Source organism: Anabrus simplex, chromosome 4, assembly GCF_040414725.1.
Source record: "Anabrus simplex isolate iqAnaSimp1 chromosome 4, ASM4041472v1, whole genome shotgun sequence".
NCBI lineage: Eukaryota > Metazoa > Arthropoda > Insecta > Orthoptera > Tettigoniidae > Anabrus > Anabrus simplex.
Window position 1 is genome coordinate 120,433,076 of NC_090268.1, and position 17,603 is coordinate 120,450,678.

At 38.6% G+C, this 17,603-nt stretch overlaps 1 protein-coding gene across 1 annotated transcript in view; it reads left to right on the top strand.

Moving 5' to 3' along the window:
- The window catches only part of LOC136872483 (retinoblastoma-like protein 1), a 158,224-nt gene that overhangs the window by 118,586 nt on the left and 22,035 nt on the right, over positions 1-17,603 (top strand). The window contains exons 15-16 of the mRNA XM_067146289.2: positions 9,810-9,989; positions 12,345-12,525. Of these exons, the coding sequence (XP_067002390.2) occupies positions 9,810-9,989; positions 12,345-12,525 (361 nt within the window). The remainder of the gene's footprint in view (positions 1-9,809; positions 9,990-12,344; positions 12,526-17,603) is intronic.

Consider the following 17,603-nt stretch of genomic DNA (forward strand, 5'->3'; position numbering starts at 1 on the left):
GGAAAGTTTTATCTCCAAGGAAGATGTTGGGAATCATCTGAATTAAACTTTTTGTCCCTAGCACTTTTTCATGGTTCTAAACTTCCCCCAGATAATGACCATATAAATGTTAATAACTGAATATTGGTAACTAGGTTACAGGTATTTACACATGCCAGTACAAGATAATGCAATTTTTTTGGTTTCTGTCAATATGTATTAGTTTTATTAAAACAGTATTAAATTGTCTTTAGCTTATGGTTAGAATACCAAGAGCACTAGGAAACTTGACTTGTTTATCTCATTCATATGTTTTCCAGGGTGATGCAAGCATTATTTTTACAAGTGGAAAAACAATTCTCTTCATGAACTCGTATTCAGACTATAACGGTACACATTTCATTTCTGGGCTTTTGTTAACACTAGGATGGAATTGTCAGCCTGCCTAGAAGGCTATGGGTCGTTTTGACCTGTCCCTTGTTTTTATATTCAAAGACAGTCCTCCTCAGGCAATATCTTATACAAGTGATATAATGAATTTCCTCTACATTCTGACAACAATTAACCCTCAGCAAGCATCCTTGAGGTCCCTGGGACCTCCTGCAGTTTTGTTTGTTTCCTCTATACCAGTTCTTTCACTCAATGACGTTGGCAGTCCCAATACCTTCAAGTTACTCAGCTTCAGGAAACTGTTGAGATAACATCGGAATGTGTTCTGTTGTACTGACTACATAACTTGAGCGATCTGCTGGAACTCACAACACCGGTTACGTAAATTTTCTGTTCTGGTGTGACTTTCTTTAATGTTGTCCGAAAATAGGTTTGAAGTTAGAAACTATGGCTAAACCTTCAGAGTTGTGTGTTGCAGTGCTTCTTTTGAAGATGTGTTGGTGATATTGGATGAATGTGCCAGTGGCGTAGAGGATTCTGGAAGTGATGATACTGATTACATACAAAATGACCACAGCTCAAGTTCAGGCTTACATTTTAGCTTTTGATTGAGGTGATTGGGGAAAAAACAGATTTATACATCTCATTTTGCTGTTATGAGTAGGATATATATTAATTTTTCAAGTGTTTGCATGAATGACTATGTGAAATAAGTTACGGAAGTACCTAAAATTTAAGATCTGTTGGTTTCCACATAACTTTGTTTTTGAATAAATCTTTTCATAATTTCATGGTTGGAACCTTTATTGATATTGCAATTAAACAATTAGAAGTGCTTTGTGTCTTTAAGCACTTCATTTGAATATTTTTGACATACTTGATTGAAGTAGACATTAGCTACATGATAATTCAAAAACCGATTAATGACTGCCCTTCTGGCTCAATCTGCAGCTGTTTTAGTGCTAGAATCTGAAATAAGAGCTGCGGTGGTAGGGCTGGTTTCATCGTATGATGGAACTTCTTCACTTTGTTTTTCATCCTCCTCTAGAGATGATCGATCTGTATCAGAAGGATTCCCACTGAGTGAATTATTGCCTTCTCAACCTGAGTCATCTAAGATGCTTTGTAGACAACATCTTTTCATTATTTTGTGGTGTATAATTTCTTTAGCTCACATTGACATGGAAAAACTGCTTGCACTACAGTCAACAAACTGTTCACCAAACATTATTAGAGCGAGACATGATATCATCGTTGCCAGGACAAAACCTCGTATGTGATAATATTTCTGCAGCACATACATTATGAAGAGTGAGAATTCCTTGACCATAATTCACACAATAATGCAGCTTACAGGCCAAAGTTCTAAGCTAAAATATTTCACATAGGAGGTTTTGTCCCGACAGCAATGATATGCATTATTGCTTGCAACTAACTTCCAGATATGCGTTACTCTGTACATTGTTGTCGATTACAAGGTATTGAATAATAAAAGCTAGAATATGCCTAAAATGCAAATATAACAGTATCTTAATCTTCTTCCTAATACGTTTCTGCTTATGCAGGTTGTTCATATCTTAATAATGGGTCAAAATGACCCTTTGTCATCCTTATAGGTTTAGGTATATCTTGCATTCTTCTGTAATCAAATTGGAGAAAGAAATTAAATATGAGGATGAAGGTATTATGGAGGGAACTGAATGTTAGGGGCTAAGAATATTATCAGCATAAAAAATGAAGTGCCTAAAAGGAAACAAACATGTTGAAGGTAATTTTGACCCTGCTGTCATTCTGGTGTTAAAATTCAGTTTGTTAAACACATGGGTCTGCCACCTTTTGCACATATTGAAATGCATTTAAAATTATTGACTTTGACGAGCTTCCTGAATCATTCTTCTTTAACCATTTCAGTTGACACCTCACGTTGTTTCCTTGGGTCTCTTTTCACACTTCACACTCGTGAAATAATAGATCTGTAGAACAACCAGGCTGAATAGTTGAATAGTACTGTCACTGAACGTACAGCAGCTACATGACACAGGTGAGCAGGCTAGTTTGGACTGGACAGCACTGCATGGTTAGAATGGGGGTGAACAATTCTGGCCTACCTATCATTTTGCTGTTCCCATGGCTGGTGACAGCGCCATTTCCCTCATTTTGCTGACTTGATGGTCTCTAGAATAGATGTCAATTGCTCCAATTCAGAATATCCTAATACGTGCACAGAAATACGAAGACTAGGTAATGACTAAAATGAAGACAGGGGAAATAATACCCGTTGAGGAGGCAAATGTTAAGCAGCAAGTTAACAAGTGAGAAAAGGATAAATTATACAAAGGAAGAAAATCATCACATGGAAGGAGGCAAGTTGTAGATACCATCCTGCTTTCCAGTGGAGACGTGAAATGTCATTGAATAGGTGTTTAATAGATCTCAAAGGATGACAAACTCGGTGGAGGGTAGGCACTGTAAGTTTCAGCAGATGATAGTTGCACACTTTGCATTCATTTGAAAATTGCAAGACACATTTGAATACAGCATCATATTGAGAAAAGTAAACTTAAGTCAGGTGGAGGGAATTGTAGGAAACTACCAGCAATATAAAGATAAGGGGCTCATTGTTGTCTGCTACTAGCTCAAAAACTAAAAACACCTGGAGTGTATGGTGTTTGGATCAGTAGTTAAACCTTCAAGTTACTATAGAACACTTGTTATAAATTAGAGAACAATCTAAGTAAATAAAGAAAGAAAGGAATGAACAAACAAATAAAATGCACTCACTAGCTACACTTGGGCCCAGGCCAGAGCAAAATTTAGCTTCCACCTAAGTCTGTCTTATTTATGGCTGTGACAGTATGGAAGCTGCTGCTATATGGCTGGTGCTGAGTAATGACATTCAGAGCACGACCAGTGCACCTTGAGTGTTATGAAAAGTGTTGCTCGTAGGGTCATTCGTGCTGCAATAGCACTTTCTGGCCCAGTGAGGAAAGCAGTGGCAAATTACCTTGCTCCTCATTGTTCCTAGTACCCTCATTTTGGCGCCATCATTGGTTGTTGTGGTTTCCCCGTAGCTGCATAACCTTTGGCGGTGGTTCTGTTTAAGGATCCAACCAGCCTCTGGGCTGATGACCTAACAGACACATAAGATGTATCTTTACCTTTTGTCTTAAGATTTGCATAACAGTTGGCAGTCATATATTGGTTAATTAGACTTACTGTCATTGGGCTTATTTTTATAGACTTTCTGTCATTAGACCTACTGACTTTTTATCCTGAAATCTTTAGCAGTAAACTCAACTTCTGTTAACATGTCCAGAAAGTTTCAGAACAAAATACAGTATTGGTAATTACATAGTGTTTGAAATGGAAACCTGCAAAATACTGTAAATCAGCCTGGCATTCTTGGTATATTGTGAGGAACTGGACCTGGCACTTGTAACTCAAGAAGTGCCACTCGCTAAAAGTGGGTCACTGTGCCTTCTGTATCTGTGGTGCCAGGATCGCTTTTTGAGTTCCTCAATAAATGTGTGTTTTCTTGACTGTTATGACATCTGTTGGTGAAACATTTGTACATCATCATCTTGAATGTCTCTAGTTCACACTTATCACCACTGTTGTCACTTTCGGTAGTATTTGTTGGAGTTTCATGTCTATACAAATCTTGTATCTAGCAGTTGTCATGGTGACTGTAGTAAAGAAACATGGCAGTGTCAAAATCAAAAACTTTGCTAACTGAATCAGTTGCATTACAAGCTCTTGGTGAGGGTAGTGACATCAGTGAAATTGATGAAAAAGATTCTGAGGACATTGAAAATTCAGGTGAGGCTGGAGGAAGTTTGTATAATTGTTAGATGATGATACACCATTGCAGACAACTGAGGAAGTGCGCTGTATGTGCGACGACAGCAGAAAAGCGAAGGCGATCTGGACATTGGTGTCCAGTATGTAATGTGGGAGTCCATGAAACTTGCTGGGATCAGAGCACTTCTTCAGAGCAAGGGGACACAAAATGAAAGCTGAACCACACCCTTCCCTTACCGATAATATATGACATAATATAATACGCGCATCAGGAGATTCGAGGCGTGGACCGCGACTAGGAAAGGCCTAAGACACAGCCCTGAACTGGAAATGACCTTTATCAACAATGCACAACAGGGATGAGACTAATACTACTAGCATTAAAATTCAAACGAGGGTTTATTGATGTAATAAAATTCAAAGAAAAAGAAAATGAAGCCAGCAATTTAAAGTATTAAAAAGATACGTACAGTGAAACCTCGATTCTCCGTTTTTCGAGGGACCATGAAAATAAAACGTACAATACGGGAAAACAGAAAATCCGGGAATGAATGAAAACCATCAACAATTTGGCTAAACATCACAAAAATGAAATATGTATCATTATAATCTTACAAAACTCCTAAACCAAACCAAACTACAGCCCCAGTGGAACTTTGCCTGCCAAGCGACCGCTGCTCAGCCCGAAGGACTCCAGATTACGAGGTGCGAATTGTTAGTGCGACGAATCCTCTCGGCCGATATTCCTGGCTCTGTAGATCGGGGTCGCCATCTCACCATTAGATAGCTCCACAATTAAAGGTAATCACGTAGGCTGAGTGGACCTGGAATCAGACTTATATCCAGGTAAAATTGTCTGACCTGGTCGCAATCGAACTCGGGCCTCTGGATGAGAGGCGGACATGTTAGACCACGAAACCGCATTAATTACCGGTACGCGAGTTCAAAATCTCGATACTTTATATTCAGTTTTACAGGGGAATCTTCGTCAGTTTCCCGTGAAAACTTCTTTCAGTTCAGCGACTTTGATTGGCTAGCCAAACTCTTCGAAAAATCTAATAACGCCAAGCCAAACGACAATCGACCACAAGTAGTTTTTAATTCTCTCATCTAATAAAATAAAGCACATTAGATACGAAAGCACCCAAAATGAATGCGAAATCCGTTCATTTCTTAATCTTTCATTGTAATTTGGTCTCCGGTATACTGTTCGTAGTCAGTTTCTGGAAATCTCGTACCGCGCAAATTAGGCCTACGTCGACTTTTAAAGGTTATGTTGAACTCGAAAACATGGTTTCGAATGTACGTATCGATTCTTAAAAGTTCTCGAATGCATTATATTCAATTCTGCGCGTCACAAATCCAATCAAATTGGAAAGATAAAAGAAATATCAAAAACTCAGAAACTACGGTTATTCGTGACCTTGAGGTCATCTGGAAAGCGCGCTCGCTGCACATGTCAGTACGAGTTTGAAATTATACCAACCATTTAAAATGTAACGTGCGCAAATAAAACGACTGCGGTTTTTTGGTATTTTAACACGAAAACGTAAAATTCCCAGTCTTACATTAGGACCTAAACAGTAATAGGCAATTCCAAGACCTCCCATGGCTTTCTTTTTTTTTTAATGTAAGGTGCAACATCTGTTTTGGTCTCGCTAACATAATCATGTACGATAATATCAAAAATACTGAATTTGTGTTAAGAAGCAGTTTCGATTCCTGCCTGAAAGCCCAGTTACTCTGCAGTGCCCTGAGCAAAGTGCCAAAAACCTCTTCGGCAGTACGATCGAAAAAAGTAAAAATATAAACATCTAACCCAGGACATAATATGGACGTTTTATAAGTGCGAACATTTGACGAAACTCGTTCCGTCTTCAAGCAGAGCTGTCGAAATGCGCCGTGTCTCCTTGCAATTGTTGTCGCCACGCTCTGCTTTATGATTTTCCGAGATTCTCTAAACAGTACCACCCGAATGCGATGCTAAGATGGTCCCTTATGCAAGGTAACCGCCGATCGCTTTTCCAGTACCGGTACAGTACTTGCTTTAATTATCACAGTGACGGGGCGTTAACGCCAAGATCCATAAATATGCCATAGCCGTCCTTTTGTGAGATACAGTGTATTAAAAAACGATTGATCGAGGATTTAGCGTTGATGGGACTGGAATTTCTGGACGGTTGATCCGGGAAATCGTTTCTTCGAGGAACGGATAATGCGGGACTTTTACAACGTGATTTAATTACGATGCTCGTGGGACCACGTAATTTGAACGCATATTCCGGGAAAACGTATTTTCCGGGAACGGATAATCGAGGTTCCACTGTACATTATTTCATTTGGTTCAGTCGATGTACCAACGTAAATGCGTGAGCACAGCATTTCTAAAAAAAAAAACCTTAATATTAAATTTGCGATGTGCTCGCCATCTCAATTGTAATCTCACTACATATTTAGTCAATCTGAATACAATCCAGTTTGGTCTTTCTTTCCACGAGATTAATTACATTGTTTACATACGCATCCTGCAATCTCCATTATCATCTCGACAACAATAGCTATAGAAAGATAAGATCCCCAAGCATCCGGGAGAAGAAACTCGGAGCAGATAAAATAATGGAATGCATGTATCAGCATGGCACAGAGAGAAAACATCTCTGGACCAAGGAAGCAAAAATTAAACCCAAGGAGAATCACAGGCAAGCGCATAGCCTGAATATAAGAAAGCAAACATGGCAGCCTCGTGGGCAACCTAACGGCCAAGACAGAGACCAAGGCAACATAATTAACACCATACTGTAAAATGAAACAAGGTATGGAAACAAGATAAAAGGGAAAAAATTAAGCTGACCGATATGCCATCTTTTTACTCTCATCATTTACCAACACACACGCACTCTAACATTCAGACATTGCCGGTAACGGCAAACAATGCGAGCAGTAGCTCCCGTCAATAAGTTGAAGACAAACTCATATTGTGTGACCCTCATGGTCACAAACAAAGGTCTCGCATATGTCAAAGATAGCGTGCACGGCGCAGACAATTAGCAGTAGTATAATAGGGACCCAGTGGTCACGCATAAAACCATCAGCTTACGCACTCCGTATGACACGAATGGATCTCCGCGTCAACATGCAGGGCATACATTCATTCGATGGCAAAATACACTAGAATGCAGTGCGCATAAATAGAATTGATCAGAGACCCAGTTACCAACATCACACAATCACAATAACAGCAACAAACACGCGGCCCATTCACACCGCAGAGCAGAAAGGTGCATATCAATCATCTGTAATTAAATGCAGAGAATATCACTACAGAACCGTAGAAAAAATATATTGGACCAAGGATCCCATACTGCAATATTAGCCGTCAAAATAACAAGAAGGATGGCAGTATAGGCTGAGTTTAAATCTAATAAATACCCATCTATAGCTCAGAAAAGCCACTCCGATCTGCTTGGAGTCCATTTTATATTCCTCTCTCATAACCACAACAAACATTCGAGTCAAAGAGATAAAGTTACAGTCTCGCCGGAAAGAATGACCCTCCATGTTCACAACTGAAGGTGCTACCCTCTCTAGTACAACCTTGGAAAGAGTAAGTCAATCAATTATAAGCTGCAAGAGGCCTTTAGCAATAATAGAAAGGTGACTTTTATGAAACAGCCATTCAAACATGGCTCAAAGCCCAGGAAGAGAAGTAGAAGTAGAATAAGCTGCAAGAAAAAAAAGTTAATATTTTCTTTTTCCCCTCTTCTTGTGACAGTGTTTTCCGGGAGTGGTAATAATGGATTAGTTCACCATTGTATGAGGAACATTTTGTATATTTCTTTTTTTAGTGACTTTTTTGTGCAATTTCACTTTGTGTTTTCGAGATAACAAAAATTCAAACCAACAAAAAGTTTGCTTTCCATAAAGGAATCTTTAGTTCTAATGTTTTCATTATTTATGTCTTTTTGTTGTGAAACAAATCTTTCTGATCATAATGGTGTTGGCTTCTGATATTTACCAATTATATAAAATATTTTCTAAAGCAGTACAGTTTCAGCATTATTGCCTGGCACTACGGAATATAGCATTGGCACTTTCAGGGTTAAGGTTGAAGTATAATGTTGCCATGACCTCAGACTTCTGCACATCTGCATAGAACTGTGTCTTAACTGTAATTTAGTGTTGTGTTTTATTATGAAATAAAATGCTGCCTATTATTTGTGTGCAGGTTATCCTGCGTCATAAAAAATAAAAATCATATAAGTACATAAATGAATTGGTATACATTATTCATCATGATTTCAAACTAAGCTTTCTCTTGTGTCGGTAAGGAATGTGGGTTTTATGGCAGCAATGAATCCTGTGCCGCGTGACTGTTGGTTTAGCATCCTTGTGAAAATTTCTCTTGTTTATCAGTCTGTATCGCTTTCACTTGTACGTCATGACAGAAAATGTATGGTTTTCACTTTTGTCCCATGATTAGGGGAAAAAGTATTTTAAAACCTGTTTTAACAATGAAGCAAAAAAATTGGAAGTTCCAGGGGGGGACAGAAAAGAACATTTGAGTGGGTAGAGGTGGCTGCTAAGTTAGTGGCAAGTTGCAGAGTAGCAATACAAATTGCCACAATTTTAAGAAAAGATGAGCTGCTACGACTTCGAGCTTAACAGTGACAGTGGTGAGCAAAGTTTTAAAAAGTCAGCATATCAAGAGTTACTGTTGCTCTGGCTATTCGATCCCTACTGCCTTCCGACTTCTGGAGCAATACTTTCTTTTGTCTCTTAACATCCTTGTAAACTATTAACGGTCTTCCTGTGTTTCCAGCAGCAGTTTGTTGCCAAGCTGGCCCTTAACTGCTCACTTCCACTCTGTATTTAGATCTATTTTGAAGAAAGTTCAACCTCCACATTAATCGTAGACACAGTTTGTAAATTTCTAAGGGCACTGAAGAGAACTAAAGCATACATTTAATGCTGTAGATACTAAGATACATAGAAGTTGTTGAGTAGGAGTAAAGATGAAATGAAATGGTGTATGGCTTTTAGTGCCGGGAGTGTCCAAGGACATGTTCGGCTTGCCAGGTGCAGGTCTTTTGATTTGACGCCCGTAGGCGACCAGCGCGTCATGATGAGGATGAAATGATGATGAAGACGACACATACACCCAGCCCCCGTGCCAGAAAAATTAAAATTCCCGACCCTGCTGGGAATCGAACCTGGGACCCCTGTGACCAAAGGCCAGAACGCTAACCATTTAGCCATGGAACCAGGCGGGAGTAAAGATATTTGGCTGTAACACGTGTTTCAAGGAACCCCACCTACAATACTTAGAGCATGGGTCTGCAAGATTGGTGGGAGGGTAAAAACTTGCTTCGAAGATGTTCCGCTCACTTTTATGCTAGTTGAGGATATAATGGCTGTGACTACTATAAATGTTGCACTGCTGCTACAACTACAGTGACTCAACCAAAAATATGTAGAAGTTATCACCAGTACAATATGCAAATTCAAAATATTTTGAAATTGTTATTTTGCAGAGTGTTAACTCTTTAGAGGGTTTCAAGGCTTTTCTTTATGTCTGTATGTGATATATTATATATATACACTGTGAATATATACTGCAACTTTTGTTTATTTAATTTTAGTTTTACCATCTAGCTTCAGTAAGAATGCAAGAATTGTGCACGCAGCTGGACCTTACAGACATGGAGCTGAGAAGAAAAATTTGGACATGTTTTGAACATTCCATCATTCATCAAACTAATCTCATGCAAGATAGACATCTAGACCAAATACTCATGTGTGCGGTGTACGTTATCTGTAAAGTAAGTTCATCCTTGAATTGATCAGCTCACCATCTCATTTAAACCTTTCCTTAGTATCCTTTTGCCCGAATTTTAACTGTAGTAGTAATCATAATCGTATGGCCTCGGCTACTGTGTGCAGGCATATTAATGTAACGCCATCTGGCTGCCTGCTCGTCAATTTTGACGTTCTATTTTACTCTGCACTTACTAGACTAGATTGCTGAGTAAACCAAATCACTCTTGGGCATGTATGGTTGAGTTTTTAATGAATTTTATTGGATTAACATCATGTGCATCGCCAGATATCTTTTACATGCCGACATCATAAATCCATCGACCTCTGCCAGGTTTCAACCCACTCTCTTAGGATCTGGATTCAGACATACCACTGATCCACAGAGGCAGCTCATTTTGACTGTGATACTATGTTACAGAAATTTGGGGGATGTGATTAGCTCAGTGGCTTAGCTGCTTTTTTTCCTGCCCAGAAGGCAGAAGTTTGGATTTCAGTCAATCCAGGGTTGAGATTTTTATCTCGAAAATCACACGTCATCAGGAAGGGCATCAGGCCGTAAAACCCCAGCGAAAACCAAATTGAGCCTGGTGTGGCTCCAGCGATCCCAGGAATAACTGGGATAAGCTGAAAAAATAAAATATGTTGAAGAAAGTAAGGCTGATCTAATGGCCACTTAATTTTCAAATTGTTTTTTCTGTGGGTTAAATGATCATTCATTTAAGTATGCACATCAGTAAGAAAGCTCATTTAAGTAAGAACATTGATTGCTCAAGCCTTGAAACAGCATAGGTGAGAGGTGCACACCGAATACTCTAATCGATGGTTTTGGATCCTACCACTCTCTTTGAAAGAGGCTCGAATCAGGCTCAGGATGTGGACCTAGGAAAACAAGGTATTTATACACCATGCATGCCTTACCTGTCAGCTATGTACAAAGTACCTCTCGATCAATAGGTTGTCAAAGGCATGCTGTTCGGAGGAAGAGGCACCCTTCGTAGTTAGACATCAACCTTACTTCAAAATTTGAAAGTTCTATTCTGCAAAATAGTAATACAGATTCTGAGGGACTCTCTACAGATCATACATATTCATCTGTACTTCAGAACATAATTAACACTCCTTCCTGAAAAGAGAAGACACTAGAATTAACAATTAAAAATTTCCACTTTCTAATATTTGTGAATTCTTTTGAAAATGTAACCCAATTGTTTTCCAGATCTGAATGGCCACCCTCATTGGAGGACAGACAGTTTTTTTCTTTCTTTCTTTCTTTCTTTCTTTCTTTCTTTCTTTCTTTAAGAAACCTCTCTCTACCAGACCTAACAATAATTATTTTAGTTATAATTTAACATATTTGCTATGTTGTAGTGTATGAAATTCACTGAGATGGGACTGGAGATTTGTTTTGGATTGTTTTAATTGGATGGATGAAAACCATAACAGTATAAGTGACATTTTTTTTTTTAAATGAGATGTGCAGGATGTGACTCCGGGAGGATGTACCTTTTCACCAGCAAAGAGATACAAGTGATAGTGGTTATATTCTGCCCTCTAGTGATGGGTGGTATAACTACAAATAGCATGCTTTATATGAGTCTTTAGATGTTTAAATGCCTTTTTCTCTGAATGACCAAAATGCTACTTATACCGTTATGTTTTTCATCCATTCAATTGATCATTGATCATCTGCCTTCAGTTAGTACTATAGGAGCATAACACTGAAATTATCGCTTGAAAATTATTTACCATGAATGTTGTATTTTACAGCTGCCCTCAGTGATACGAAATTGTATTGGCACCACATTATCTGATTAGCTTGTTACTGTACTTTTAACAGAAATTCATACTTATATTCTTTCATTTGCTAGGTCTTGTAGTGGGATTTTCAGTTTTATTATTAGGTTTGAATTGATTAGGTTTGTATAGAAGAGTGGTTAATTGGATTATAGAATTTCTGAAAGAGAGGGTTCAAACTTACCATGTGGAGATCATTGAAATGAAAAGCCAAGTTTTCTCTCTCCAGATTCCATGTAAAACTTCAGATCTACTGGCTGTGATAATATCAACAGTTATGTAAAACTACAAGTTTACCTGCTTTCAAAATGTGTATATATTTCTGCAAGGATAAAAAACTTTAATCTTGATTTAGAAGTAGAAAAGAGCCATTCCTGAGCGTATGTCATAATAAGTGTTAGTTATTTTGGGTGCGTAATATATGAAGAGATCAATCTAGGGACAGCTGATCAAAGCAGTATGATATTATTATTATTATTATTATTATTATTATTATTATTATTATTATTATTATTATTATTATTATTATGTCTTCTAATGACTTACTAATGCTTCCCTTTTAGGTAGCACAGACAGAAAAGACTTTCACAGAGATCATGCGTTGCTATCGATTGCAACCACAGGCTGCTTCTCATGTTTACCGAAGCGTGCTGCTTAGCACTAAGAGACGGCGAGGTTCGGGTTCATCAAGCAATGGTACTTCCAACACATCTAGTCCTGTGCCTAGTGACACAGAAAATAAAGGTAATATACATCAGAAGACACATTTTAGATATTCAGCCCTTAGAAATAATCTTGTAACAGTAAATATGTTTAGGTTAATGCTTTCCCTGCCCATAACTGTAGACATGATAATAAGCTTTTGGGCTTTTGTCGTGTCAAGAAAACAAGGTGAAATACCTTACATTTCACAGAGAACTTTGCTCCACGTCGTCAGAAGACACTCCTGATTGTTCACAAGGAAGACTTCTCGAATAGTGAAAGGTTTGAATTTAAGAATGCTTTGCTGTTGGTCCATGGTAAGTGATACTCTCATTCGTCTCCAGGTACCTCACTGTTTATTACAGCGCCAAATTCATATAATCCATTAATTTTGTACCAATTCCAAATTTCACTCTTCCTGTATATAAATCCGAATTTAGTCCTGCGAAAAATATTGAGGGGAGTTATGACTGAATTTTGAAACTTCTTCAGCCGAGCACATACAGTTGAGGTACTGGCCTTCTGACCCCAACGTTGCAGGTTCAATCCTGGTTCAGTCCAGTGTTATATCAAGGTGCTTATACACACCAGCCTCATGTCGGTAGATTTACCGACACGAAAAAGAACTACTGCGGGACTAAATTCTGGCACCTCGGCATCTGCAAAGACCATCAAAATTAGAGGGATGCAAGAATTAGTATTAGTGTGTTGTTGTTGAAACTTCTTCAGTTTTGATTCTATTTTTACCAAATTTATGTTTCACTTTTCAGTACAAATAAACGCATTTTACCAAAATAGCGATAAGTAATTGTATTGGTTCATTTTTTCTTATACAGTATTAGGAAGATGCCCGTGCCTTGCTATGTTTTAAAATTTAAAGTCCATTGCCATAAGACCTATCTTTGTCAATGTGATGTAAAGGGGATTGTAAAATATATACATACACATAACTATCGTTCAGAGTTTCAAATTTTGGAGAGTCCCCTGTTGGCTATCCTACGAAATACATCCTCATTTTGTACATCAAGCAGTTTTGTAGGAAGGGTTAGTCCTATTTCTTTTCAGATCTAACACTCCCAAACCCCATACAATTGGAATGTTCTAAAACCCTATGTTATTTAGCGTGTAGGTCCAAGATGTGACCAACCTGTGAAATTTTCGTCTCGTACATCAAACGATAATTGAAAGAATAATTTTTTTTTTATTTTGGGAGTAGAATGTTTTTAGTAGAGTCCTTGGCCAAATGGTCACCGTACTGCCCTTTAGTTCAGAGGGTCCCAGGTTCGATTCCTGGCAGGATGGGGGGATTTTAATCACTTCTGATTAATTCTACTGGCGTGGGGTCTGGGTGTTTGTCCCAACACTCATACAACACACCACACTACTAACCACCACAGAAACACACAATAGTGATTACATCCCTCCATATAGGGTTGCTATCAGGAAGGGCATCCGGCTGTAACACGGCCAAATCCGCATTTCTGACACAGTTCACATCCGCAACCCCACAGGTTTAGGAAAAGCTGAGGAAGAAGGATGGGTAGAAGATTTTTAAATATTTCTGGTAGGTTTAGGAAAAGCTGAGGAAGAAGAAGGGGTAGAAGATTTTTAAATATTTCTGATTTAACATGTAGGACATAGAAGAAAAAACTTCATGTGAAATTTTTAAGTTTGTATGTTAAACGGTTTAAAAAAAAAAACACCATTTAACACTCTTAGAGATTAATCTTATTTCACTCCAGGCAAATGTTGGTGCTGTACCTTAATTAACCCTTTGCACTCAGCCTATATGCAGGAGTTTGCTCGAAGACACTCAGACTAATTTCTGTCATTTTCCAAACCAAATTACAAAAAATCAACACGTAAAGAGTTTAACACACATTAAAATAAAATAAATCACACTAATACAGGAAACTATGAGTATTTCAGAAATGAATATACCTAGGATGTATTGTTATTGGTAAAGCCAAAAAAAAAAATATTAAATTTTGAAAATAAATTTTTAAATTTTTTTTAAATTTTCAATGACTGAAAAATCAGACATTATTGTGTCTTCCTTCTTTACTCTTTGACGTGAAAGAAAGAACATTTAATTCCGAATAATTTGATATCCATATGATGTGTGTGCTGCAATTCATTCATGAAGCATGGCACATAGTTATTCACTGTACATATAACAATCATCGATGTCAGGTCCTCGTGGTCCGATGCACGGTAAGCAGCTGTGACTGTGTCGTTTCCCACATAATGCGAATCACTTTCGGCAAAGGAAGGTCATTATTACTGTCTAAATCATCTGAAAATTCAAGGATATCGGCCTCATTCGGCCTTGAATATGGCCTAGCCATTACGATAAAAAGATGACTCAAGCATGTGCAACAACGGAGTTATGAAATGGAGTAAAATTATAGTTTGCGGAGTACGCTAAATGTGGCCACCGAGCGGAGCAACGACAGCGTGATCGCCGACAGGTGGCTCGGAGACAGGCCGTGCCAGGTCACGATAGACCTCAATTGACCATCGCCAGGTCGGACATCGCTGAGGGACAGCCAGAGAGGGAACCCAACCGCCCTTATGTGCTGCAAACGGCCTCAGAAGACACCATCCCTGTCTTGAACGAGGCGCTACTTCAACTGATGCTGGGACAACAACCCCTGAGAGAGCTATTATAAATTTACTCATTCAGGACAAATATTTTAGGTTCCCTATGGGAATCAACATTTGTATCATCTGATGGCCAGGCGGGCATCAGTTTTTGGAAATGAGACATAGTTCTTATGGTGCATTGGCACTGCTGGTGGCTTCGGGTGGCCTATGCAGTGGCCTCCACGGTGTGCGTCTTGGGAGGTGTGCTGGGTCCCAACTAACGAGCCCAGCTTGGCACACGAGGGCGAAACGCAGGCAACCAGGAGTGAGTTGGCTGGAAGGTTTATGATGTCCAATAACAGACCATTATATTGGTATTATAAATTTACTCATTCAGGACAAATATTTTAAGTTCCCTATGGGAATCATCATCTGCAAGTTGTGAACAAATTTCTAACAGCATACTTTTGGGAACATCTAACCAAAGAGACAAATTCTTATGCAAGTAAATGTCTTGTATCAGCTGCCGAGGATATAAATAGGGTAATGTCATATGAAAAGCAACACTGGTTTCCTGTATCTGTGGATGAAATGAAGGCCAGATTACCTTGAAGTGGTCAAGCATGATGGCAAGTAGTAGTTCAGACCCAGTCTTGTTGTTGTCTACAGCTGTGGAATGGGTGGTGTTGAGTCCCATGACCAGAGACTCTCATCATGCCCCTTGATGAGTAAGTATGTAAAAGGATACAAAATATATACTTCTACATGCTGGACATGACACTTCTGAATTCCAAAATCATTCATTGCCTCCTCAAGCCTGACAAGAAGCGAGTAGGCTTTACCAGCTTCCGGATCAGTTTGGCCGAAAAGCTTTTGGCAAGTGTGACCTTGCCAACTATCCAAAAATGAGGCTGCCGAAGCCCTGAGGATACACCACTGAGACTTCAGGGGAGGCACTGGGGACACTTTCCAACCAAAATACCCCCAACAATGAAGGAGGTTATCCCATCACAGAGATGCAAAGTCTGTGTGACTCGGGGTCTGAGGAACGAATCTTCATTTGAATGCCACTGGTGCAAGATGGCGCTGTACGTAGATGACTGTTTTATGATCTATCATACATATAAAGACTTTACGAAGTACTTCTGACAGTAGTTTGGATATTTCCTCTCATTAGGTTGCTGTAAAGCACATTTTTTAAGTGTCTGTGATAATGTCATGAAAAGTAATGAAAAATAAATGGTAAACCAAGGCACAAATAAGTTCAGATAAATGGTATGTAAATGGATTAAACCCACTATGAGTTTATCACGCAAAAATAAAACAAGAAGAAATAGTAATTACTAAAGCTGATTGGGGGGGGGGGGGGCGACAATAGTAGTTTTAGATAAGGAGGAATATATCAGAAAACTGAAAATATTTTCAACAATAGCTCTTTTTTAGAAGTAGATTGAGACCCTGCAATACGTACTCAGTTAAAAGCACTACTAAAAAGTGCAACCTCCATTTTAAATGAACAAGATATCCAGAAACTGATTAATATGAATCCCGGTCTTCCAACTGCAAGGGGCTTACCCAAGTTACGCAAAGAAGGAATACCCATAAGACCAGTTATAAACTTCTGTAGCAGTCCTACTTACAAAACATCCCAATACATACATACATTCTTAACTAATCATTATGTTTTTCACAATAAGACACCAATAAAAAATTCAGTAGATTTTTGTAAAGTACTTAAGAATTTTAAGTTAACACCACATCATATAACATGTTCTTTTGATATCAAAGACATGTATACATATATTCCAGTAGATGAAATAATACAAATCATTAAGAAGAATTTAACAGAACACAAACAACTTAGCCTACCTGAAATAGAAGACTTCATTAATATACTTAAATTTGTTTCAGAACACAATTATTTCACATTTAACAAGAAGATACACAGACAGACAGGAAGGCCTTCCTATGGGGGCTCCTGCTTCTGGCATTGTAGGCAACATTTATCTGGATCATCTTGAACAGACCGAAATAATAGGACAAATGGGGGGCTTAATCTATGGATACGCTTTGTAGACGAAACGTTTATAGTAATAGATCAAAGAGTGAACAATAGTGATAATATCCCCAATATTTTAAATTCATTAGATTCCAGAGTAAAGGTTCCATTAATTTTTTAGATATAAATATAAGACGGGATAAGGAAGAGTTTATTTTTAAGATGCATAGAAAGTCCACTTTTACTCCTATTATGATAAAGAACCACTCATTACATCCGGAATCACAAAAAAGATCGGCTTACTATAGTCACGTAAGAGCCTCCATGGCTCAGGCGGCAGCTTGCCGGCCTCTTGCCACTGGGTTCCGTGGTTCAAATCCCAGTCACTCCATCTGAGATTTGTGCTGGACAAAGCAGAGGCGGGGCAGGATTTTCTCCGGGTACTCCGGTTTTCCCCTTCATCTTTCATTCCAACAACACACTCCATTACAATTTCATTTCATCTGTCATTCATTAATCATTGCCCCATAGGAGT